Raw genomic sequence first — 25,913 nt, 5'->3', positions numbered from 1 at the left:
CTCTGCTCCCAGTGTTCTATGTTTATGTTGTTTCTGTTTTATCTATTGGCCACTTATCTACTTTTACTATTTTAAAACATATTCAGAGTAATTGAAGTGTTGAATTTATCCTTCAGTTCTGCAACTGTTTGTGGTTTTACTGCTTTTAAAGTATTTCTTGTACTTAGGAGAAGTGTAAGTGGTTAAATTCCTTCTTTTGTAAGCATAAAGATCATTATCGTTAATGTTTGTGTTTGATCATCAACATTTATGTAAAGACTGGGATGAGTGTAAGAGGGGGAGACAGGTGACCCCTATGGGTTTCCTGACCAACTACTGTGGCTGAAACTTGAACTCCAGCATTGGTGACAGACTTGTCTAGAAAGTAGCATGAAGAATAATAACAGAAAGTAATAGAGGCAGACACCAAACATGGACCTCTGGCCTTGACAGGTGCGTGTATGGGTGTGTGTATCTTTATTGGACACACATCTGTGCATACAACACCCATACATATATACATATGAAACTTTTTTCTCACGACTTTTAAAGAAATGTAAAGAGTAGCAGAGACAAATGAATGCATTCAGACTACTATTTTTATTTCAGGAAACACTTGCTGTTAAATAATTTCATTTAGGATTGTAACCTATCAAAGAGCTTTCTGGTAAAACACAGTATGCAAAAGATACTTTAGTTAGATGGTATCCTAGTTGGTATTAGCTGTCAGACTGAATCTAGAATCTCCTAATAGAAAAACCTTGATTGTCTAAATGCCCTGGTCATATTGGGTAATTCTTCATTGACTTTGGGGGATTGTCACACTTACTGATTGATGCAGGAAGACTGATCTTACTATGGTCATCCTTAGGCAGGTGTTTTGAATTGTCTACAAAAGCTAGGCAAGCAAGAGCTAGGTAATTGTTGTCTTTACATTTTTGCCCTGACTTCCATAGTGATAAATTTTAAAGATTTTTTTTTTGTAAATAACATGCTAAAAAGATGATAAAACTGCTCCATGGGCAAAAGAGTTGTAAGTTACATACCCAATTTCTCTTGGATACCTTTAAAAACGTATTACAACCAAACAATAAGCAAATCATTAAAACAAACGAAGGAAGATTTCATCAAAGTGGGCCTTCAGATGGCAAAGAAACATATGAGATGATGTACAGTATCTTTGGCATAAGAGAAGGGAAATTCAAACCTCACTGACATGTCCCCCATCTAGGAAACTGTATTGATGAAAGAAAATACTAAATTCTGAAGAAATCAGATTGCTTAGACAATGGGTTCCTCTTTATTATGAATATTATTGTGGTTACACCCAACAAAATAAATGATAAATTTACATGGAAGTACACACATACACACATGCACACACGCACACAGTCCCACTATAATATTTTTTCCTCTAGAAAATATGTATGTGTATTTTATTCGGCAGTGATTTGTTTGGTTGGAATTTTATATAGAGCATGGCTAAGATTTTGGAAGGCAAGGTTACAAATGTCTGTGCACAGGAATATAAACATGGTTATATGTCTTGATATCCTTGCTACCAAATGTCTAATGCCACCCTCCAGTTCTCATCATGATAATTAAGAGTGAGTGATGACTCTGAATCCAGAGCAATGCTGTGGTGGACATACAAGCTAATTACTGACATATTGCCACTAGTATGGTGCCCCATTGTTTAACAGTTTGATAAGTTCTCTGTTCTGTAAAGTTCTGTTTGTAGGAAGAGGTTAGTTATTGGAAGAAAACTAAGAATACTTTAGGGTGGCTATTACATGCCAGTAAAACCACAGGGGCTTAAGCAAAAGACAGAAAAGTCCTGATTGGGACAAATCAATTTTCTGGTGGCTTAATTAAAATCTTAATCAAAGTTGTTGAGTATCTACAAGATTTGAAAGGAAATGCAAGAAAAGCACAGTAAAACCTTTGGAGCATTGAACTAAGTTATTTTAAAATCATATTTAAGATAAAGCCAGTGTTTCTGAATTTTGAAAGGAGGTAAGGATACCCAAATGAACCCCATTGTTTTTTGGTTGCTGTAAAACTAACCCCATTGTTTTTTTTTTGTTTGTTTGTTTTTGGTTGCTGTAAAACTAACAGGTAACAGAAATTCTCATAATATACAAAATGATCCCTACCATCTTTATCACCCCCAACCTTGCAACAAATGTATGGAGACTGAATGGGAAGTCCTCAGTAGCTAGATTATGAAAAGCAGCAGCTGCTTTCAGCCTGAGCCACATCCTGTTGTTCGTATGAGCCTCTTTGAAAAACATGTGTCTTAGATTCTCTCAAGCTATCTTTATAGTCCCCTGCTTCACAACCCATATGGACACCACAGAAATCTTGGAAAGTGTTGTAGAGCTAAAAGAGTCCTTGCAAATTATTGGAAATCATGAGTCTGGTTTCAAGCAACCTATTTCCTACAATTCTGTACTCTGACCAGTTTCATGACAATGGCTAATATCTTCAATTAGGGGAAACCACATAATAATACCAAGATAATTATTATTTGATAATTATTATCAGTTATTAAAATATTTTATTAATAATATTTTTGTTTAGGTATATATATTTAATACTATTAAAGATGTTTTTATATACATCAATGGATCAATTCCTGCACTTTAAAGTACATAGCAGATTTAAAGTATTTTGGTATCATCTTTATATAAGCAATCTACTGATACTTGAAATTTAATATTTTCCCTTAAACACTATCCTTTTCATATTCTAGTTTCTAATATTATTGAGATGTCTTGGTTAACCAAGACTGAACTGAACAGTATGCTCTTCTATGTCTCTTCTGCATCCTCCAGTCACTTGTAAAGTTATATAGCCTCTGCCTCCTCCTATTTCCAACTTGCATGTCTTGTTTTCCTTTCAGAGTTTATACAATGATGTAATTTAAGACTCAGGCTTTAACAGCCTGTGTGGTACTACTAATATTGACTCACATCTTTTTTTTTTTAAACTTTCATCACTGCATTTTATTTCACCTTGGAATTAAATCAAGGAAAAATTTCTATTCATCTCCCTCCAACAGTCTAAGCAGGTCAAAAATCAAAATCACATCTTGCTTGTTTTTTCAACAGATTTGCACCAGAGACAACTCATTCTCATCTCTATTGTCTCTTAGGTCTCACTTCAGTCTAATTTACTCCTAACCCTCACTGTCTCATATTTGTTGCCCATGGTGACCAGGAATGGATTTAAGAGGGTCATTTGTATTTAGCTCTTTGTCTTACATGTTAGTTGGACACCAAACAAATTATGGAACTAAAACTTGACATACTTCTTTTATTTTTATATCTTGGAATTAGCTGTCTCCACACTTGTTGCACTTACATATGAATGTTAAGACATTAAGTTTCTATTCTAGGTTACACACTCTTGCTAAGGTAATGATCCTACAATGCCATTCCTACATGCCACTCTCTTCTCCCAGAGTTAGACAATTCTCACTGTCAAGGAGGCTCAAAATGCCTTCTTTGATGCACTGCCAGGCCTTTGTGAACACATTTTTAAGCTACCAACAGACACCTCTAGCAATTGTGTTCTAAGGAGACCCGGGTGTTACCATTTTTCATAGTTCTTCCCCCCCCCCCCGGGACACTACAAATTCTAAATGACATCTCTCAAACACTGCCTCTTTTGGGACCTCTTTCCCCATATTTCTAAATCTTCTCTTCATTAATCCATCCTTTGTAAGTTTTTTTTTTCTCTTTCCTATTTGGGGACTTGCCACCAAGCTCCCAAACATGGAGAATTATTTTTACTTATGAATGTCCTACCTTAGCTTCTAGCCAGCTATTCTTAACTAAAGTTATCCTGTTTAGTTTTTGCCTCTGGGCTTTTACCTCTCAGTAGTCTATATAATTCTTTTTCCTTCTTACTTTGGGTGACTGGCCCCTGGAATCCTCTTTTCCTTCTCCTTTCCTTGTTCTTCCCTCCTTTTTGTCTCCTTCTATTTATTCTTTCTGCCTAGCAGCCCTGTCTATTTTTCTCTCCTGTATAGATTTTGGCCGTTCAGCTCTTTCTTACTCCAATCAGATGTTCTAGACAGGCAAAGTAACACAGCTTCACTGGGTTAAATAAATGCAGCATAAAAGAATGCGATGCCTCTTTGCATTGTTAACCAAATATTCCACTACATAAACAAATGTAACAACTTAATCTAATATTCCACAACAATCCTTTCTCTTCCTTAAACTCTATGACAACTTGAAGCAGTAATCTTTCCTTCTTCAATTTTGTCGCTCTTCCTACTAGAACATCATTTACTCTGTGGTAAGAAGAGTACTTCATTCCCATTCCTCTTACCTTTCTCAGCATTGAGATTTAGCTAATATTTATTATTAAATTTCTTTGATGCTTGAAAAACTAAATACCATTATTATTGCCCCTGTACTAACATTATAGAATTATGTAATCTTTTACTTTAATATATACTTATGAAGGCATACAGAGATACATGTAAGATGTATGAAGTATATAGTCATTTCCGAACATTTGAAGCACATAAAATGTACAGCGGAAAAGGGAAAAGTTATTTGTTGTTCTACAAAATGAAATTAACTAGGATGTATTTTAGATGTATTTTCAGTGCTTTGAAAAGTAAGTTTTCATGTGATTTCTTGACTGTTTTACAAATAAGAATTGTTTGAAAATATTATTAACTGGTTCTTTAATATCTCAACTTCCAAATACATTATTCATTTATTCCTTCTTCTGTTGAAGTAACTTAAAATTGATGCCAATATATTACTAGTTACCAAATTTAAAAGCCAAGTAAGCATAAACTTTTGTTTCAGTTAGTTTTTTGTAATTGATGACAAGAAACAACATGAGAAGGCATGAGTAATAGATCGTTTAAGTATTTTTCAGGAGTTATTTTATGTCTAGGCACCTTTAGCAGATATGACTATTCATTCCTGTTTTCCAAACCCATTAGCACTGTTTGATCACCTAGAACAATGCTGACTCTAGTTTCACATTTGATAGAAGAGTCAACAGGGTCCCCAAATATCCATTTATGGCCATTTGTCCGATTTTACTTTAATTCACTAGTTTCAATTCTTCTAGGATATTCTGATATGCAACTCACCTTTTGTCAAGTTTGGATGTGAGAACAGCAGCTCTGGGTGCACATTATTTAAATAACTTAAAAGTCAGGTGGGAAATCAGATCCATTATTGATATGAAGGTCAGTGTAAGAGTAAGGCATTCCTATTACCAGCTGATATGTGGATGGGAGCTAAAAATTTGGTAAGAACCTGACTTAGCACCCTGTGGTGAGACATTTGTTAGATGGTGGGTAATTTTACTATGAGTTCTCCTCTGCTATTAGTGGATTGTGAGATATGTGAACATAGCTTTTGTCATGATTTTAGGGATCCCTCAGTGTTGAATTGCATCAGGCACATAGTAACAATCAAAAACAGAAGAGAGTCTGTGCTTCATGTTGGTTCTGGTGGTTGGGATTCCCTTTAATGTATAATCAGCCTTCTTTGACATAGGAACAGCTGAGAGAATATCACTCCTGTCTTGCACAGAAAAGGAGGCTTTCTGCCCATTCAGTTACACATGAGTCAGTATGTTATAAGTAAGCTGTCTTCACTATCTCTATTTTGGGAAATAGTGGATTTATTATTAGAATTTATAAGTCAAGAATGCTGCATATTATAAATATACATACATACATATGTTCAATATGCATCAAAAGGAAGGAAAGAATAGGGTAACAATGTGGGTATTTTTCCATAAATATTAAATAGTTCATTCCTGTTTACACATGATAATTCAGTGGTGAAAGGTGAGATGGGGTTTTTCATTACGAATTCAAACAAAACAACTCTGCTAGCATTATTTTTCAGACTTAAAAAATAAAATAAAATTGGAAATGATAGCCTGTCTTATGATACAATAATAGCCAGAATATATAAAAACCCTCATTTTAACATGGTCAAGTGGAAATAATCTTCAGTCTTTGCTAAGTAGAATGGGATGCCATGTTCCTCTCTGGGTGATAGCATAAAAAGGTAGATTATTGAATTTACTCTGAAAAGAAAAAGGGAATGAGATAGATATGTTTAGATGAAAAAGTAGATTATTGAATATAATTTTAACGAGCAACTACTAGTTTTACATGTTTTATACTGGATTATTCTTTTGTGTATTGTATACAAATTTGGTATATTGGGATTAATTTTGTTAGAACATACTGTAAATACATTTATACTCTTGTTCAAGGTATTGTACCTATATAACTCATTTAACAATGTAATGAAAATTTGTATCTTTGAAAATTATTATTACCAACTGCTTAGGATAATAAGGAAACGCAGGTTAGTAGTTCCAAAACAAATACCTAGTTAACTATACAGGGACAAACCTTAAAAGTCAGCCTTCTGATTAAACCTTAACCTCAAATGTTATCTGAATATTTGGGTATATTTGTATTAAGATTAAATTGCTGGCAATATGAAATCATTTCAAAATACACTGATATTTCAAAAGGTTAAAAATCAAAAAAATTGATTTGAAAATCAGCAATTAAAACTCCTGCTCAGTTTCTTGTAAAAAAAGAAAATCAACAAAATTATACCTAGAAAGTCCCATAAAAAACAAAACTTAAGCCACTCTTTTTGTTTGTTTTGTTTTTTCAGGGAAGGGATTGGCTGTGTAGCCTGGTTATCATGGTAGACAACCCTTGGTAGACCAGGTTGACCTTAAACTCATAGAGATCTGCCTGCCTCTGCCTTCTGAGTGCTGAGATTAAAGGTGTGTGCCACAACCAATTAGCTTAAGTCATTCTTTTCTTAACAATTTTTTAATGTCCATTGGGGCAAATCCATATTACTTTCTTAAGACACTTAAACTCGCACACATTTGTTTAGATAAATGGCGAGAATATAAATTTGTCGTTTGCATACATTTTGTTTCAGAGATTAGAATGACTCACCATGTGTTTAGTCTGAAACACGGGGCTACTTATCTTTGAAGGTTGACTTGGGTCTTGTAAGAGGAATTGACTTTTCATTTTGCTTTAGCATAGCATTATTGTCTTCTTCTTGTCTGTGATAAAGAAACTACCAAGGGTTAAATAGCCTCTTTATGGAATGTGTGATTCATTATTTTCCTTTCTGGTCAGAGCAATATCTTTGCTTATTGCTGAAATATTGTCTCTATACAATGCTTTGAATCAAGTCAAGTTCATTGTTTGTCTTCATGGGTAGCATGATGTGTTAAGGATGAGTTAGCAGTTACAAGAGAGATAAAGAGCCCTGTAGCAAGAGTACAATTTTAAGCTAAATCCTCATATATATGTCCTATAAGGATCAAACCCTTTCCTTTCCAAACTATTATTCAAATTCATTTAAATATTGTCACTACTACTTGTAAGACCGGCACAGAAAAAGACATTCTTATTAGTTGGAAATTAAATAGTTTCTTGGTGTTATCCCCTAAATTTTGCAGAACACATACAAGTTGGGATGTTTTTGCTAATCTGCATGGGAAGTAGAAAAAGACAAGTAAATTGGGAGCATGGCGACCTTGGGAGAGGGCTGAAGGGGAGGGGAGAGGCAGGAAGGGGAGCAGAGGAAAATGTAGAGCTCAATAAAATCAATAAAAAACTTTGTTTTTGTGATGGAAGTGAAAGAATAACTTTCCTGAATTCTCCATCCAAAAACAATGACACCGGGAATGTAAGGAACAACTATAATCTACCTCTTTTCTGTTCCAAATGTTGGCAGTAGGAGCTGAGCTAGGGTTTTAAACAAGTACCATCTTGACCTCTTTTAGGAATCTGACCTTTCTGGAGATGAGTTGCAAATACTTAGTAAAACTATAAAGAATGAGTGTGCTATTTTTAAATATTATCTAAATATCCAGAAGTAGTATCCTCAAAAGAGCTAGTTCCAGGACAGGCTCCAAAACCACAGAGAAACCCTGTCTCGAAAAACAAAAAACAAAAAACAAACAAACAAAAAAAAAAAGAGTAGATTTGTGGGCCAGACATCTTGGTGCATGCCTGTAATCAAACTATGTGACAGTCTGATTCAATATTATAAATCTTGTAATCCAAGGTCTTTCTGGATTACAGAGTGAGTATCAAAGCCAAATTAGGCAATGTAGTCAGACTTTTTCTCAAAATTAAAGAAAACACAATGAATCAGAGAGACAGCAGGTGGAGAAGTATGTGGAAGGTGTTATAGGGAGGAAAGGAAGGAGGAATATAATTCTATTTTAATTAAAAAATTTTTTAGAAGGTCAGTGGTAGAATGCTTGCTTAGCCAGTATGACTCTGTACGTTCAATCCTCAGGGCTACAAAAATAAAGTAGATTAATAGTAGGAAGGATGTATCCCTGAATGCTGATTGCTACAATCTACAATTATATGTGATGCACCAGTGAATCCATTTGGCTTAGCAAACCTAGACAGTAACACTTATGAAATGGTTCCACAACTATAGATTCTATTATTATAAAGTGGTTCATTTCTCTTTCACTTATAGCTTAAAAGCAATACCCTAACAACATCAGAATTATATTATTGCTTCCCATTTGGCAGGAATACCAACTAATAATATTATCACAGTTTTTATATTTTAGAAAATTAATTTACAAATTTTAATAACATGCTAGTAGTTCAAAATACTTATCTGAGGCACACATTTTTTTTTTGTGAGAAAAATAAGAGCAACTCATACGACAAACTCACTGATATTCATGTTATTAGATATATATATTCTCATTCACGGTGTCTGGAGAGCTGGATAAAAAACAGAGGCTTGGCTTGTGACCCATTCTCATCTTGAGTTTGCAGTAGTATCCACTATAGAGGGAAGTCATGCTGTATGCTGGAGCTACTTTTAAATCCAATGTTTCCTAAAAGATGGATATTTTGTAGAGTGTCATTACAGCACAGGCTTAGAGAAATGCAGATGTTGGTGGCCCACTCTCTGTTCTCTACAGTTCAGAGGCAATGCAGTCTGTGTATCAAGCACTGACATGGGATCAAACTAGTCCCTCTGAATGTGGTTGGCAGCCGGGGCAGACTGAGGGGCCAATGACAATGGCACTGGGAATTGTCTCTACTGCATGTACTGGCTTTTGGGGATTCTATTCTCTTTGGATGTATACCTTGCTCAACCTGGATGTAGTAGGGAGGGCCTTGGACTTTCCACAGGCCAGGGTGCTTTGCCTTCTCTTAAGGTTGGAGGGGACTGGGGGGGGGGGGGGAGGTGTATGAAGGGAGTGGGAGGAGGGGAGGAAGTGGGAATTTGGATTGGTATTTTTTTAAAGTAATAAAACAACAAAAACAACAACAGCAACAACAACAATAATAATTAAAAAGAATGAATGGAAACAATGGAGCCAACAGAAACACTTGGAAGGTAGAACACATTTGCATTTTCTTCACCCAGTCCGGCCACCCTATCCCTAATTGCAGGGCATTCCTTAAATTCTTGGTTGTTGAGTAGAGCTGTGCTGTAGGCAATGTCAACGATAGGCACCTTGTGTGTTTTTCTCTTGTATTCTACAGTGCTATTTTGGGCCAAAGGACTGCCTTTATATCACATGATAAAATACCTTCAGGATTTTTTTTCTCTTTTACACAGTGGACTGATAGTGGGTGTGCTAGCCCTGTTTCTACAAGATATGCTCAGCAAGTAATAGAAATTTGAAATTAGCATTCATATGTTCCTTACAGAAGAGGAAACCCAGCTTAGAGAAGACAAATAATTTAAATAGTTTATTTAAGTTGTAAATACCAGAGTGTCTTTTATGTGATCAAATTTGCCTATCTCTGTTCTGCAATGCATTTGTAATTTCAAGGAACATAAATGTGAATATGGCATGGTTGGATTCAGTTTCATGCACAAAGCATCTTCCTGTGTAGTTCAAGAAAATGTAGATTTATTTACATGGTACAAGTGCTTAAAGTTTAATGGAAAACCAAAGCAATGGTGTTCCTGGAGGATTGCCACAAAGCTCTGGGTTTGAGTTCACATCTCTACAGCTGTGATTCAGAGGCCTGCTGTGTTCATATTTATTGCTATTGCCCTCAAGGCGTCTTGTTTTCTAAATGTCATCTACAAAGTGGACGGGGGAACTAGAGCCTAATTGCAACAGTGTCCTCTCTGGGAGCTAGTGCAGTACTTGTCACCAGAGCGGGAAGGTCCCTTTGGTCCTTCAGACTTGAAGTTCATCTCACTGGCAGAAATCTTTCATTCATAATTTCACTAAAGATCCATATTTGGCTTTCCATGCCCTGCCTCTAGGGTCGGGTGTGATCCTTGTAGGGTGTTTAGAACTCACAATGTCTACTCAAAGAGTTCACAATTCATTGTCAAAGACAGACAACAAAAAGATTATCATGGGCTAGGAAAATGGCTGTCAGTAAAATGCTTGCTGCATTCTTATGAGGACGTGAGTTTTGCACTCACTGCTCATGTGACAAGCTAGATGTAATGGCACACATATATAATCCCAGTCCTGGGGAAAGAGAGAGAGAGAGACAGGAGGATTTCTAGGGTTTACTGACTAACCAGATTAACGTAACCGACAAGACCCAGGTCCCAGTAAGAGATTACAAAATGATTAGATATCAAAACGACAGATGAAGAACTACATCTGAGGTTGATTAGGGATTCTTTTTAAAATTGATTTTATTGTGCTACGCATTTTTTCTCTGCTCCCCTCCCGGCCTCTCCCCTTCCCGCCTACCTTCCCCCATGGTCCTTATGCTCCCAATTTGCTCAGGGGATCTTGTCTTTTACTACGTTCAATGTTGATCAGATCCATGTATGTCTCTTTTAGGGTCCTCATTGTTGTCTAGGTCCTCTGGGATTGTGATTTGTGGGCTGGGTTTTTTTATGTTTAAAAAACACTTATGAGTGAGTACATGTGTGTGATAATTGTCTTTCTGTGTCTGGGTTACCTCCCTCAAAATGATGTTTTCTAGGTCCATCCATTTTCCTGCAAAATTTAAGATGTCATTATTTTTCTCTGCTGTGTAAATGTACCACATTTTTCTTATCCATTCTAGATGTACATGCACACATATCCATAAACACCTACACACATGTGTGCAAAATCATACACATGCACACATATAAAGGCAAGAAGAAGGTATGAAATGAGTGCAGTGGTGGATTTTGGTGTTGCTGGTAGCAGAGAGAAGGCTTTTGTGAATGAGCACTCTGATGAGAAATGAGAAAAAGAACCAAACTGAACATTGTGTAAATGATGTTGACTGAGTTAAGCACAAGGGCTTAGTAAGAGTAGAAAATATGTCAGGGGGTTGAGGAAACCATGCTGGGTGTGGGGAGACAACAGTCCATAGTCATGACACAGATAGTCACCACAGGGGGGAAAACATGAAGAAAAGTAACGTACTGAGTTTGTGGTTTGGAAACATCAGATTGACCTTGCACTGCTTGGGCACATGAAACTTCAAGAATCTTGGAGTTCAGGGATGTTAATACTATAGCACTTGGTGGATGCTTAGAGGAAGATCAGAGTGAAGGAGAAGAAGGAATTCATAATCGTGTCTTAGACTTCTACACATGATTTGAGTCAGAACTCTGAGCTAGATAAACCTAATAGGAAAGTGGAGAGTTTTTCTGTTATTTCTCTTTGACTTAACTGTAATTTGGTATGATCCAGTGTTGTATGGAGAGTGGCAGGCTATGTTCCCACCTGGATCCCAAATGGCTAGCTTAGCCCCAGAAATAATTACATGGAAACTGTATTCTTTTAAACACTGCCTGGCCCATTAGTTCCAGTCTCTTATTGGCTAGCTCTTACATATTGATCTAACCCATTTGTAATAATCTGTGTAGCCCATGAGGTGGCTTACCAGGGAAGATCTTAACCTGCGTCTGTGTTGGGTGGGAGAATCATGGCGACTGCCTGACTCAGCTTCTTTCTCCCAGCATTCTGATCAGTCTTCTCCGCCTACCTAATTTTCTGTCCTATCAGGGCCTAGCAGTTTTCTTAATTAATTAAACAATGAAAGCAACAGATAAATACAAGACCCACCTCCATCAATCCAGTTGTATATTTAAAAAGATCTTTGTATGCAAGTGTTGTTTGTTTTTTAAGAGAGAGAAGGCAGTGATTTCCCTGAAAATGTCAAAAATTTGATTATCCTGATTCAAAACTTGTAGTGTCATATCCTTATGACTGATGCTCATTCAGCTTTGTTGTAGATGTCAGCGCCTTATATTTCAAACACACAGTAAATAGTTTTATTCCAGTCAGTGCAGCCTGTTTCCTATCCTTAAAACATCTTTTTGTCATGAAGGAGATGAGTGTTGAATTTATTACAGCATAAATAATTCTGGATGCATTGTTGAATTCTTAGGAATGGAAGACAAACACAGACAATACTCTACAATGACACCCATGAGAATAGCTGAGGTCCAGGCAGTTCTGGAGTAAAACACCAACCCAAGAACCCAGAGTTGTAGAGGATCATGGGTACTGAGGCATGGGTGTGCTTGCACATGCTGATGGCAAGTGGGTGACTGGATGTGATGCTGTTTCTTGAAATAAAACTTCAGCTGGCCAGGAAAGCATCAAGAAAATTTCTCTGCCATTTCTATACTGAAAAGTAACCATATCAATAGTCATAATGACGATGTTAATAACCTTCTCATCTGACCAGGACCTTGATTATTTCATGAGTGTCTGAAATCTGAATATATGCTGGAGTCAGGGTAATCTCAGCATGGGTAATCTACTTGAAGTCATATGAGTTGACTAGCATCTCATACCTGGTAAAAACTGAAGCAGAATTTATGTATAGAAAAAACATCCCCAAACCAGTTTCTTCTATATGCTTGATAATTATGGTTAGCCAAAGTTGAGTTAACCACAAACAGGATCCCATAGAAAATTCAGTAGAGAGCATACAATTCACACTCTCAAGAGCACAAAATGCAATTTTGTGCTCACAGCATTTATTACTAATGGTGAAAATAACAAATATGTACAGAGACCAAGAATCTAGCAAATAAAGTTTGTGTGAAAACTTCATTTTATTTCTAGCAGATTCATACAATTTGAAGGTGGTAATATACCAGCTATGCAAACTAAATGGAACTGGCATGCGGTACAAGGGGACGGAGGAGTGTAAATTGATTCAGTCACTCTTGCTGGTTTTGTCAACTTGAGTAGCATTTGCTCCAGGAAGCAGCATCAATGCTGAGAGAAATGTGTTACTACACCCTTGAATGTGCACGTGAAAGATGTCTTGAGGGCTGCAATGTGGGCCATGACAAACATGCAAAAGATCTGAAAAATGGTGTGCATGAATAAGAGAAGATAAGTCAGTTACCATATACCATACCACAGTCTTAGTATTCATGGATTACATTGGATTACAGTGACATTAAGCATGTGTAGTCACCCTCAAATGTGCTGAACATCAGAAATGATGCTATGTGACATATAGACATATATATACAATTATATATGCACATATACCAAGCACACACACTCACACATACTCAAGTTATATACTTATAAAGTATCCCAATTAAAAACAGCTTATTTTCTTACACTGACACATGTTTTAGATCAGAAAATCTTATTCAAAAGTACACTTAAATAAAAAAAAATACATCAGACTTTCCTTCCCCATGACCCTTATCTTTTATTCATTCGTGTTATGCTCTGCACAAGAATATACCCATTACTTATGGTGCTACTTGAAAGACAAGATTAGTTAGAGGAGTTTATTTTGTTGCTTTCACTCATGTGTTTATGAGGACCAGTGATGCTGATTCTTGTGGACTTGACAAACTGGGGGATAGAAGAGTCAGGGCTTTTGGAGAAGAGTCCTCAGCATATCCAATCAGGTGTCAAGGTTGTGAGTCATCTGGCTTGGGTATCGCTTTATGCTAGGCACTGAGCCACAGGTGCACATTCCTACCCACAGGTAGGCAGAGCAGACTTGCTTCATCACTCTGGTCTTGAGCTTACCCAGGTACATTTTTTTTGGTAAAGAGAAAGTAGGTTTTAACTGAGTTCCTTTTTTCTTCAATGGAGTGAACTCAGAGCATTTTTGATCCTCATTTAACCCACTGAATGTATCCTGAAGTTTCTTGTTCTACAACTCTGGGTTTTCATCTTACTTAAGCATGATTCCTTTTACTCTTTGAAGTATGGAAAGGCAGACATTTATAATAAAGCCTAGAAATGATGTAAAGAGAATAAGGATGTTTTAATGTACCTTAGTTTGCATTTTAATTTAATTTTTAAATTTTGGCATGCAGAGGAGCACAAGCTATGTGTGGAAGTCAGAGAACATCTTATAAGAGGCCCTTCCTTCCTTCCTTCCTCCCTCCCTCCCTCCCTCCCTCCCTCCCTCCCTCTCTTTCTTTCTTTCTTTCTTTCTTATTTTCTTTCTTTCTTCAATGCAAGTTCCCAGGCTTGAACTCAGGTTGTCAAGTGCCCTTAACCACATCCACTGAGTCTCTTTTTGACTTATTTATTTATTGTGTGGTCAGGGATAGGTGGGTTCACCAGAGTGCACATTTGGAGGTCAGAGGAGAAACTGCAGATATTTTCCTTTCACCGTATGAGTCCCAGGGATTGAACTCGGATCTTGAGGCTTGGCAGCAAGCATTTTTTTTTTTTTTTGCAGAGCCATCACACTGGTTACAAAATACATTTTATATAATGCATTAAAAATGATTACTGAAGTCAATAAAATATCTAAACTTAAATATATCTTATTATAAGTATAAATAATTCAAATAAAGCAACTATTCTATCTGAATCTGGTATTTGATACCTTTTCCTAATCTGTCTGTTTATTGTGTTTCTGTTATGCTGATAACTGTTAGAAGTTAGCAGGCTTAAATTTCAGTCTGAAAGATGTTGAAGTTTCTTTTGCTAATCTGTTTTTGAGAAGGATTCACTTTATTACTTACTGTTGGACTTTCTTCAGAGATTCTCACTGTGACAAGGCCTGTTCCTTTTTCTTTTGTGTATAGATTCACATAATAAAGTAACATGCAATGTTTCCTGGACCATTCCAGTGTAGAAGAGTCTACTGATTTCTCTACCTTTGTGTTGCTTTAGGACAGCTTCCCCGCAAGATTTGGAGGAATTCATTTCGTCAACCAACCTTGGTATATCCATGCCCTGTACACTGTGATCCGGCCTTTCCTGAAGGAGAAGACTCGGAAAAGGGTACCTTTGCATTTTTTTTGTTTTAAAAGTTGATCTCTGTTCCTCCACATTCAATGAGTTATGATGCACATATTGACTGCTGATGTCAGCCACGCTAGAATCTCTCCAGTCTTGTCATGTTCATATTCTGCATAGCAGATGTGGACAGATTTTAGAGAGCGCATAAGCTTTCTAAATTCTCAACAGTGTTTCATGAATGGGATATTTGAAAATAAACTTTCCTACAGTTTAACCAAATAATGAAGTATATTAGTACCTTCATATCACAATCTCACTATAAACCTCCATTTTTGTTGGCACAATTAATTTCATGTAAGCTCTAGACGCAAGTTATTATTTTATTTACTGACAAATGAGTGTGGTTATTTCACAATATTTACTGAACTAAGTAAATCTTGTAGAATCTGATATATCTGTGTAGTGACTGTCATGATCCATCAGAGGTTTCTATAACATTGCTGATGTGTTGAAGTTTTAATATTTCTCTAAATAGGCCAGGCTGTGGTGGCACACGCCTTTAATCCTAGCACTCGGGAGGCAGAGGCAGGCGGATCTCTGTGAGTTCAAGGCCAGCCTGGTCTACAAGAGCTAGTTCCAGGACAGGAACCAAAAGCTACGGAGAAACCTTGTCTCAAAAATCCAAAAAAAAAAAAGCATGTTATATGATTTTCCTAAGATTGAGTTTTATCATATGAGGATGGTAATAAATATACATAAAAGAAAATCATGACTTTTCTGGAACTATAATAATTATTTGAATCATTTAGTGCTGGCACCACAGTACATAGTAAATTGAATAGGCATGTTGACTGAACATAGATTTTTTAAAAATATTTTTAATTGTACACTACTTCATTTTTCCATTTAACAGCTCTGTAAGGAATATTTAAAGTATTTTTCAGCTATTTATTTATTTAAACATATATGCATTTTGAGCAGTTCAGAAAAAGGTATCTTCTTTTAAAAATAATGTGTCTTTGTGATGAAAACATACCAAATATTATAGCCTAAAAAGCTGGACAGTGACTATAATTATCAAGAGTCATCGTACATATTTTTTTTATCCACCAGAGCTTGAATAACTTGTACCCACAGACCAACCTATTCCTAGCTCTTCTTTGTCAGCCTCTGATTACTGATTTTATGCTGAACTCTGAAAAGTAAATTTAGTAAACATGGTCTCCTATTTCTAAGCTTAAAAAGGAAGTCTGAGGATGGATAAGCAACTTGCTTCCCCACAGATGCAGTTGGGAAGTTGTAGAGCCAGTAAATGCCCTCAAAGTATCCAGTTACTTTTATCCCTGTGTCCTCGTCACAATCCAATGATTAGTGACACTCTGAAATATACTTACTTCTAAACCTATGTGAATGACAATAGCGTTGTGAATCTCAGCGATTAAGCCCTTCCTGTCTTCCAGTACTGCAAAGTCCTCATTCTAAGCATGAAAGCCCAGTAATTATGTGTTCACATCAAGCATTAGGGAGCAGGAGTTGACTGTGTATGAATTTGTTAAAAATATTCCAGTAGTTCAGGAGGAAGAACTCTGCAAACAACTGTAATTTATACTAAGAGTTGTTTCTACTGCTAAGCATGAAATCATGCATGTTTTGGAGTGTTTAAATATATAACGAAGTGCTTCACAAATGCACCTTCAGGTTGTGTTCCACGAAGTGGTAATCAGGTTTTTCAAAACATCTGCTGGGGATTTTAGCACAAATCCCACTTCTATTTGTCTCCTCCTGCTGCATGCTGTTCTCAGGGCATTATGTGTGTTTCATTTAATACTTAACAATGCTTTTAGAGAAAGTCATTTTTTTTTCATTTTATATGTTGAGAATGAGACTTAGTAAGTTAAACAAATCTGCTATATATTGCTGTTAGTAGATAGAAGAGCTAGAGGTTCAGACTTATTTGGAAAATTCCATAGAGTGGAGTAACAAAGGCACAAGTCTTAGGTGTGTATGCGTCTAAGATATTTAACAAAAGCAAAGAGAGCAGAAAATCTGGAGAATGAACTATGTGGGGAGGTAGTAAGTTAGAAGGAAATTTGGTTCATTAGATCTTATGTGGTTTTGACAGGCATTGCAAATGCTTTGATGCTCAGTCAGTCTTATTGTGACTTGATCCTTCTCTCTTGAAAGCATTCCTAGCCAGATGGAAGCAAGGCAACTGAATTCTACATTTTTTTGCATTGTTTTTATTTTCACATACCAACACCAGTTCCTCATCCCTCTCCTTCTCCCTCTCACCCCCACTTTCCCGCTCCTTGCTCCCCATCCACTCCTCAGAGGGGGTAGGGCCTCAATTGGGAAGTCAACGAAGTCTGGCATATCAAGTTGAGGAAGGAACAAGCCCCCGACCCCATGTCAAGGCTGAGTAAGATACCCTACCATAGGGAATGGGCTCCAAAAAGCTAGTTCATGCAGCCAGGATAAGTCCTGGTACAGATCAAGCTGCATAATTGTTACCCAAATTCAGAGGTCTTAGTTCTGTCCCGTGGAGATTCCCTAGCTGCCATTCCAGTGTTGGTGAGTTCCCACTAGCTTGGGTCAACTCTCTGTGGTATTCCTCATGATGATCTTGACCTTCCTTGTTGATATGTTCCTTCCTCCCTCTCTTCAACTAAACTCCAGGAGTTCAGCCCAGTGTTTGGCTGTTGGTCACTGCATCTACTTCCATTTGCTAATGGATATAGTTTCTATGATGACAATTTGTGTAGTTACTAATCTGATTATAGGGTAAGGCTTGTGCGGGTACCATCTCCACTATAGCTGGGAATCTTTGCTGTGGTCATCCTTGTGGGTTCCTGGAAATTTCCCTAGCACCAGGTTTCTCCCCAACCTTATAATGGCTCATTCTATCAAGATATCTTTTTCACTGCTGTCCCTTTCTGTCTCTCCCCCAACTCAGCCTTCTTGATCCCTTATGTTCCCATGCCTTCCCTTTTAACCATCCCCATTCCAGCTTTTTCAGAGAATCTTAACTATTTCTCCTTCCTGGGGCCTTCCAAATGTGTCCTTCTTAGGGTCCTCCTTTTTTACCTAGCTTCTCGAGGTTGTGGCTTATAGCTTGGTTATCCTTCATTTATGTCAAATATCCACTTTTGAGTGAGTATATATCATGTTTGCCTTTCTGGATCTGGTTTATCTCACACCCCACTCAGGATGGTTTTATTTAGTACCATCCATTGGCCTGCAAATTTCAAGATGTCATTTTTTTCACTGCTGAATAATACTCCATTGTGTAAATGTACCACATTTTCTTTATCCATTTGTTGGTTGAGGGACATCTAGATTGTTTCCACATTCTGCCTATTACAAATAGTGCTGCTATAAACATAGTTGAGCAAATGTCTTTGTGGTACGATTGTACATCCTTTGAGTAGATGCCCAAGAGTTGCATTGCTGGGTCTTGAGGTAGACTGATTAGCAATTTTCTGAAGAAACCACCATGCTGATTTCCAAAGTGGCTGTACAAGCTCCACCAGCAATGAAGGAATGTTCTTACTTCACATCTTCTCTAGCATAAGTGGTCATCAGCGTATTTGATCTTAGTCATTCTAAATAGGTATAAGATGGCATCTCAGAGTCATTTTTATTTGTAATTTTCTGATGGCTAAGGATGTTGAGCAATTTTTTAAATATCCTATTGCTCTACTTATAATTTTGAGTACTATATTGCATTGACATTGAGAGAGTGGATAGCCTTGTCTTGTTCCTGATTTTGGTATGATTGCTTTGGAACTCCAAAATTTTAATAAAAGTTACATGACTTGAAGATTTTCATGTACAATAATTATAGGTTAAATTCCTTTAATTTTTACTTATATGATTAACTCATGTGTCAAAGGTATTTTATTCTTACTGGCATTAAAGTTATACCCAGTTATTATTCAAGTACCTCATATTGCTGATGTTATAAATACATGTTCTGAAAAATATACTAAAAGAAAAAATTAAGGAGATTGGGAGACCTTCCTCTACAGATCGAGGAGTACAAGAAATAGCTACAACTTCATTTTCCTAAATAAGTTAAATGTCAACATAACAGAATGGTGAAGATTTCTCTGTTCAATATTATGAATTCCCTTCTCATAATTTCATCAATGCCTGGAATTTTCATACCAAGCTTTTTCCCAACCACCATAACCAATGCTTAATGTTCTCATGGTTCAATGCAGTGATAATTCCTGGAGTTAAGGTTTTCTTTTCTTTTTTTTTTCCACCTATTTTCCTCCTACGTTGCCAGTCAAATGAAGGCATTGCTGCTGACTCTAGAAAGGAGGGGCTCAGGTTCAATTCATCACCCTACTTTGACCTTGAACAAGTCTCTGCTTATGGCTTTGCCATCCTGTGAATAAAGGTTGACAAGGGTTCTCCATTAACTAGCACAGAGTTTTTTTTCTTGTCCTCAACACAGTGGGCTCCGAATTCTAAACTTTACTGACTCTCAGGTTTTATGTCATTTTCTAAACCCTTTCTTTTTCCAGTCTCTTGATGTAGTTTATTTGATGGCATAAATGGCACAGGAAAATGAATTAAAAGCAACATAAACAGTTTTCAGGGTAATTCTTAGTATTGTGAAGCAAAGGAACCCATAAAGACCAGACATCTTTCATATCAGAAGATCAAAACAAAACAAAGAAAAACAAAAGAAAAGAAGTCAATAATAAAACTTCAATAGATACTCTTATCATAAAACTATTCAGGAGCCCCCCCCCCAAAAAAAAAAGAAAAAGAAAACCTCTAAGAGCAAACATTTCCCTGTTGAGCAGTCATGATGCATTCCTGACGCCAAAATCAGAAGATCACTTTACATTTAAAGTTATGAAGGAGTATCTTTTTAGGATATTAATAAACTATGGGTTTTGAGAAATGGTAGTGTGATTATTTGTAAATTTTAAAAGCTGTATGTATATATCTCAAATCTAAGTAAATTAAGTGTTATGATAGCAGGTGAATGTTGTTTAAAACACATGATACAGAAAACATTGATACTTTTTTACCTGTGGGCAGGAACAGATAGTTAGTTGAAAGTGTTCACCATTGAATGGCTTCACACCAAGGGTATTTATGAACAAAGACTACAGAATAGTGACTCATTATTGGGGACCTCTGGATGCTAGTCTCAGTGTTCCCTTCAGGGCTCAGAAGACTCACAACAAGCACAGGACTTAGTTCTGAGGGTGAAATGAATTCTCCACTATGGACTTTTCTGCATCAGTTTCTTTAAACTTCTCTTGCTGTTCTCCTCTGATTCTGTAAAGTTTCTAGTTTATAGACACATGTAAAGCAATGATGGAGGAAGGTCATTGGTTAAGTAATAAAGAAACTGCTTGGCCTCATAGGTTCAAACATAGGTGGGTGGAGTAAACAGAACAGAATGCTGGGAGGAAGAGGAAGTGAGCTCAGACTCAACAGCTCTGCTCTCTGGAGCAGAGGCCATGCTCCTCTCTCCCAGGCAGACGCCATGAACCAAGCCGCCAGGTCAGACATTCTGAATCTTTCCTGGTAAGACCGGTGCTACACAATTTATTAAAGATGGGTTGATCGGGATATCAGAATTAGCCAGTAAGGGGTAGAGCTAGTGGGCCAAGCAGTGTTTAAATGAATACAGTTTGTGTGTTGTTATTTCGGGTAAAGCTAGCCGGTGGCGGGAGCTGGGCAGGACGAAAAGCAGGCCTGCAGCTCCTATTACTACAAAGCAAAGGCAGTTTTCTGAGATTGGTTGCCCCTTTATCTTTGAAGATACCAAATGTGATCTATATGAAAGAGTCCTTTCCTGACTACATGTCCTGACAAATGAAAAAATAGTCGCAGAGAGGTGGATTCTAACGTATCTCAAGGAACAAAGTGGAGATTAGACTGTGGGAACCAAGGTTATTGACCATGTGACTAAATTTCCAACTGAAGGTCTCACAAAGGGTGGGGGAATGACCAAATATACCAATACATTGAAAAGAATTGTGCCCAATAATCCATACTCTGCTTAATCTTGCACCAAGGAAAAGTGCTTATGGCTTCACAAGAGATCCATTATGAGAATTAGTCCATATGCAGAAGTGGTAGGCCCAGAACCTTACAAACTGGGTTTATCTCCATCAGAATGCATTCATTCTACTCTACCAGCTGAAATGTCACTGCATGAAAACTGCAGACCACAGGAGTTCATAAATGTATTGAGGCAGAAATATTCAAGAAGAAGGAAAAAGCACTACAAATACTCTAAGGCAGCAGTGGGAGATGGATTAAAAAGAATAGATCTTGTAGGAAATATGGGGCTATACAGGGTTTTCTTATTGCAGGGAATAGAGTAGTCAGTGGTGGATTGTGGGCAGAGTGATGTAATCTGGTATATGTATTGTCACGGCCATTCTGGCTGCCATCTCAAGAGCATTCTGAAGAAAAATGGCAGCAGAATGACCCAGAAGATCTGAGGTGTGGTATAATATAGAGGAAGGTGACTTTAGTAGTGGGGTTATAGCTACTTTGAGTGATATCACTAATTTTTTTTATACAATTTGGGTGATGCAATAAGTGAAATATGATTCATTTGTATTGGTTTGAGAAACAGGAAAGATAACTAAATATTTACTGATGCTAAGAATAAGGAGAAACAGTTTGGGGGTAATATTTTTGAGTTCACTTTGTACCTTTTGGATTTAAGACATCCATTGAACAGTAAAGTGAAAATATCAGAGAGAGAGAGAGAGAGAGAGAGAGAGAGAGAGAGAGAGAGAGAGAAAGGGAGAGAGAGCAAGGGAGAGAGAGAGAGAGATCTTCAAATATAGAGTTCAAGCATAAGTCTGGATTCAAGACACTGGTTTTTAGAGTATAGTTAGTATTATAAATCTGCATATTGAACAGAATCAACAAAGATGGTAGTTTAAGAATAATAAATCTGGTTTAAAAGTAGAGTCTACCTGGGCATGATAGTACATGCCTTTAATCCCAGCACTTGAGAGGCCATGGAAGGTGGATCTTTGTGAGTTCATGGGCAGTCTGGTATACCCAATGAGCATAACGGATTCCTGGACAACGAGGCTATGTAGTGAGACTTTGTCTTTAAAAAAGTCATCAGCAAAGGAGATTAAAGAAGAATGTAGTTTTGCTAAGGGTTGTGTATAAATGACATGAAAATTGGACATTGAATTCATCAGGGAGAGCGATATGAACAAAAGGTAGTGTTAAGAGATTGGACAGACATGGGCTAGGCTTATAAAATGTTAGAGGAGTATTTAGACAATGCATAAAAACAACTTCCCTTGTGAGTTCTGCTGTTAATAAAGAATTGGAGCTAAGATAAGAAACAGAGAGCCAAGAGAGTTTTTATGCATCTGTTTGCAAGGTATTGAAGACAGCAAACTTTTTTTTCCTCCTCAGATGGGAGAGATTGATGTTTTAATATGGGAAAAACATGGGTAATTGTTGGGAAATAAAATTGGGTTGAGAAAAGAGAATAGATCTTGTTTTGCTCTTGTAATGGTTGGTCTTTGTGGGAATTATGCTGTCTCTATTCTAGTGGTGAGGCAGAACACATGGGCACAGATGCTGGTGGGTGGATTGCAGCTGAGTGCCCTATTTCCTCAGTGAGAGTGGAATCAAGGTCAATGCTGAAAGCGATGCTTAGGGAGGAGGCAGCAGAGAGTTGCAGAATTTACTGCTCTAAGGGTTGTTTTTCACCACAACACCTTCCTTCATGACTCGATGGAGGATTCTGTTATGATGAAACACATCTGATGTTTTCAGAGTTAGAGAGCTGGTATAACAAGGGTTTAGAAACTCAGATTCTTTTAGGGGAAATAATTTCAACTGAAGAATATTGGTATGTATGTGTGTATTCCATATATCATACATGCATGCATGTATAAATACATATATACATATACACATATATGCATGCACATATATGTAAGCATGAATGCATGCACACACACACATGCACACACACACAGGCTGTATGGCTTTAAATTGCAGTGGGAAGATGTTATGTTTACAATTAACCTGGTTTATGGGTGGTACAGCTGGCATCTTCCAACACTGCAATTGCTTATTAAAGAATCTGATTGTTTTGTACACTGGCCAATGTTTGGCTGACTCCTGTTTCTAATATTCCATAATTTGTTAAAAATAATAGCTGATTGGTAATTGCAATTTCTCAAAGTTTGCCTGATGTTAAACATATATTTTCCTATATATTTACATGTGTGGATTCTAAAGATACAGAGAAAAAATATGAATGTGCTTGTTAACCTTTTCATCTTGGACCCAAAATGTGAAATTAAATTACCTGTAAACTATACTTTCAAAATAAATATTACAGAAATTTGCATGGGATGGTGATGTGAGCTTACCCTCTGTACGAAATGAATATGTTTTATTGTCATTGGTAAATAAAAAAGCTGCTTTCAGCCAATGACTTAACAGATATAGCCAGGCTGGATAAGATATATAGAGAGAGTAGGCAGGGTCAAAGAGACACCATGTAGCTGTCAGATGAGGAAGATGCCCATGTGCTGGGACAGTATACCAAGAGCCTCGTGGTAAAATATAAAATAATAGAAATGGGTTAATTTAAGATGCAAGAGCTAGCTAGAAATATGCCTAAACTAATAGGTCAAGAAGTGTTTTAATTAATACAGTTTCTGTGTGATTATTTGGGGTCTGGGCTGCTGGGAACAAACAAGCAGCCTTCATCAACAGGATGTTAGTGATGCTTTTTGATCAATTTATAATTTAGTGATGATGGAATGAAAATGAATTTAAAAATCTCTTGTTCTCTGATGGGAATAGAGGGCCCATAGCGGATGATGAAAGCTTGATTATAAAAGGAAGACTTGAGAGTAACATACATTTTTTTCAAACTTTTTAAAATTTAATTTTTGACAATTTCATGTTTGTGCGCATAGACATAAGATATATATGTATATGCACATATATGGCATATATGTATATACAGTGTATTCTGATTACTGTCGCCCATCGTCTTTTTTCTGTTTTCACCCCATTACCCACAGGTTCATCTCTCTATTCACTGAGTTAAACTAGGGCCTTCTTTGGGACCATGGGTTTGGAGTTATCCATTGCAGCCTTATCATTTCATAAGTGGACACACAATTAATTGCAGAAGATATTGATCCTTGTCCCAGAACCTATCACTTTTCAATAATTCAGCAAGGAATGAAAGAGTCTTGTGAGCATCCATGATTGACTGTTGGCAGGCCCCTATCTACTGCAATATAATTGCAGCAGTAGATAGGGAGATCTACTATCCCCTAGGAGTAGTAGGAGATCATGACTGCATTGACTGTGCAATGTCCAGAAGAAATGATTTCTCTGGCTATTCCAGTCTTTCTGCCCTCTTTTCCTCAATGTTCCCCAAACCTTAGGTGGAATAGAATAAATTGTCTTGGTTAGGGCTGAGCCCTCAACATCCATTCTCAGTATCTGAAGCAACATTGTGTCCCTATATTCACTACCATGCAAGGCAAAGAGGAGTTTATCTGGTTAAAAACTGAGAGAGGCATTTATCTACAGCTAAAACATACACATTTGTATATGAATATAAACATAAATCATTAGAAGGCAGTTGGGCTCTGTGTCATGTCAAAAAAATGCTAAGAAAAGCATACACAGAACCCTCTGAAACTATGAAAGCTAGTCAACAGGTAGGAAGCATTCAGCTCAGTTCTAACTTGCTTTGTCTATATCTTGAAACCTCAGTGTGTCATGTCTTCTTTAAAAGCCTTATTAATAGTGATGCAAATTGGCTACTAACTACTGAAAATAAGTTTTTATTCACGGATAAAATCTTATTTTAGTCAAAGGGTTGTTATATCAACATGTGAATGAATAGTGTTCTAATATTTGTATTGTTTAAAACATTTAAAATAAAATAATTTAAATGATTCTTAATTAAAATGTAGAAAGGGTAGCAACTGATGGAGGTAGCAAGTAATTCAAACTTAAATTCATGTTCAGATTATAAAAACCCTATGTAGACAATAATACCAATAATTTAAGTATACTTATGATGTTGCCCTTTCATTTCACTGTTCTATTTTCATTTGGACAATGAATATGGAAATCTCTAGGACAGAGGATTTTGGCAATAATGCAGATCATGTGTCCTTTGAGATACAGGCCTCACTCAGTCATTACTTATGAGGATGCTAATCAACTTTCCCTTATAGTATTCACTTCAAATTATAAAGCTACAGTAGAATAGTTATAGTATTTTTATTTTCATTGACAATAATGAGAAATGGATACGGAGGCAGGCTTTTGGTCTGGATAACTTGGACAGTTCTGGAATTAAAGAATCCCTCGTGAGAAAAAGTTCATTGAATAGCACCATTACGTATATCACCAGATTTGCACAGCTAACATGAAGGTGATGTGGAGCTTAGAATATTCTGCTCATAGTTCTTATAATGAACCAGAAAAATCAAACTTGTGATTCTAGGTCTTTAGCCCAATAGCTATCTGACCTTCCAGAAACTAATATTCCTGTTCCTCAGGATTTTTATATGAAATATTAGATAATCATACAATCTTGTCTACTTCATAGAGTAGAGAAGAAACTTACATGTTGGAAGAGACACATAAACCTTCTATGTTTGCTTTTCTAGCCTCGCCCCTTCCCACCAGCCTTTGTGTGGTATTTAGTTTTCTCTATGTGTTTTTTTTTCACATCTGTCACC

General features: G+C 36.8%; 1 protein-coding gene across 1 annotated transcript in view; it reads left to right on the top strand.

Annotated features, from left to right (window-relative positions):
- Positions 1 to 25,913, top strand: part of Clvs2 (clavesin 2) — an 84,275-nt gene that overhangs the window by 45,266 nt on the left and 13,096 nt on the right. The window contains exon 4 of the mRNA XM_041653944.1: positions 15,100 to 15,210. Within this exon, the coding sequence (XP_041509878.1) occupies positions 15,100 to 15,210 (111 nt within the window). The remainder of the gene's footprint in view (positions 1 to 15,099; positions 15,211 to 25,913) is intronic.

This window comes from Microtus oregoni, unplaced genomic scaffold (assembly GCF_018167655.1).
Source record: "Microtus oregoni isolate MIOR12 unplaced genomic scaffold, Mior012 000006F_ref0000085, whole genome shotgun sequence".
Taxonomy (NCBI): domain Eukaryota; kingdom Metazoa; phylum Chordata; class Mammalia; order Rodentia; family Cricetidae; genus Microtus; species Microtus oregoni.
Note: the sequence above shows the minus strand (reverse complement) of the source record. Positions and strands in the feature narration are given on the sequence as shown.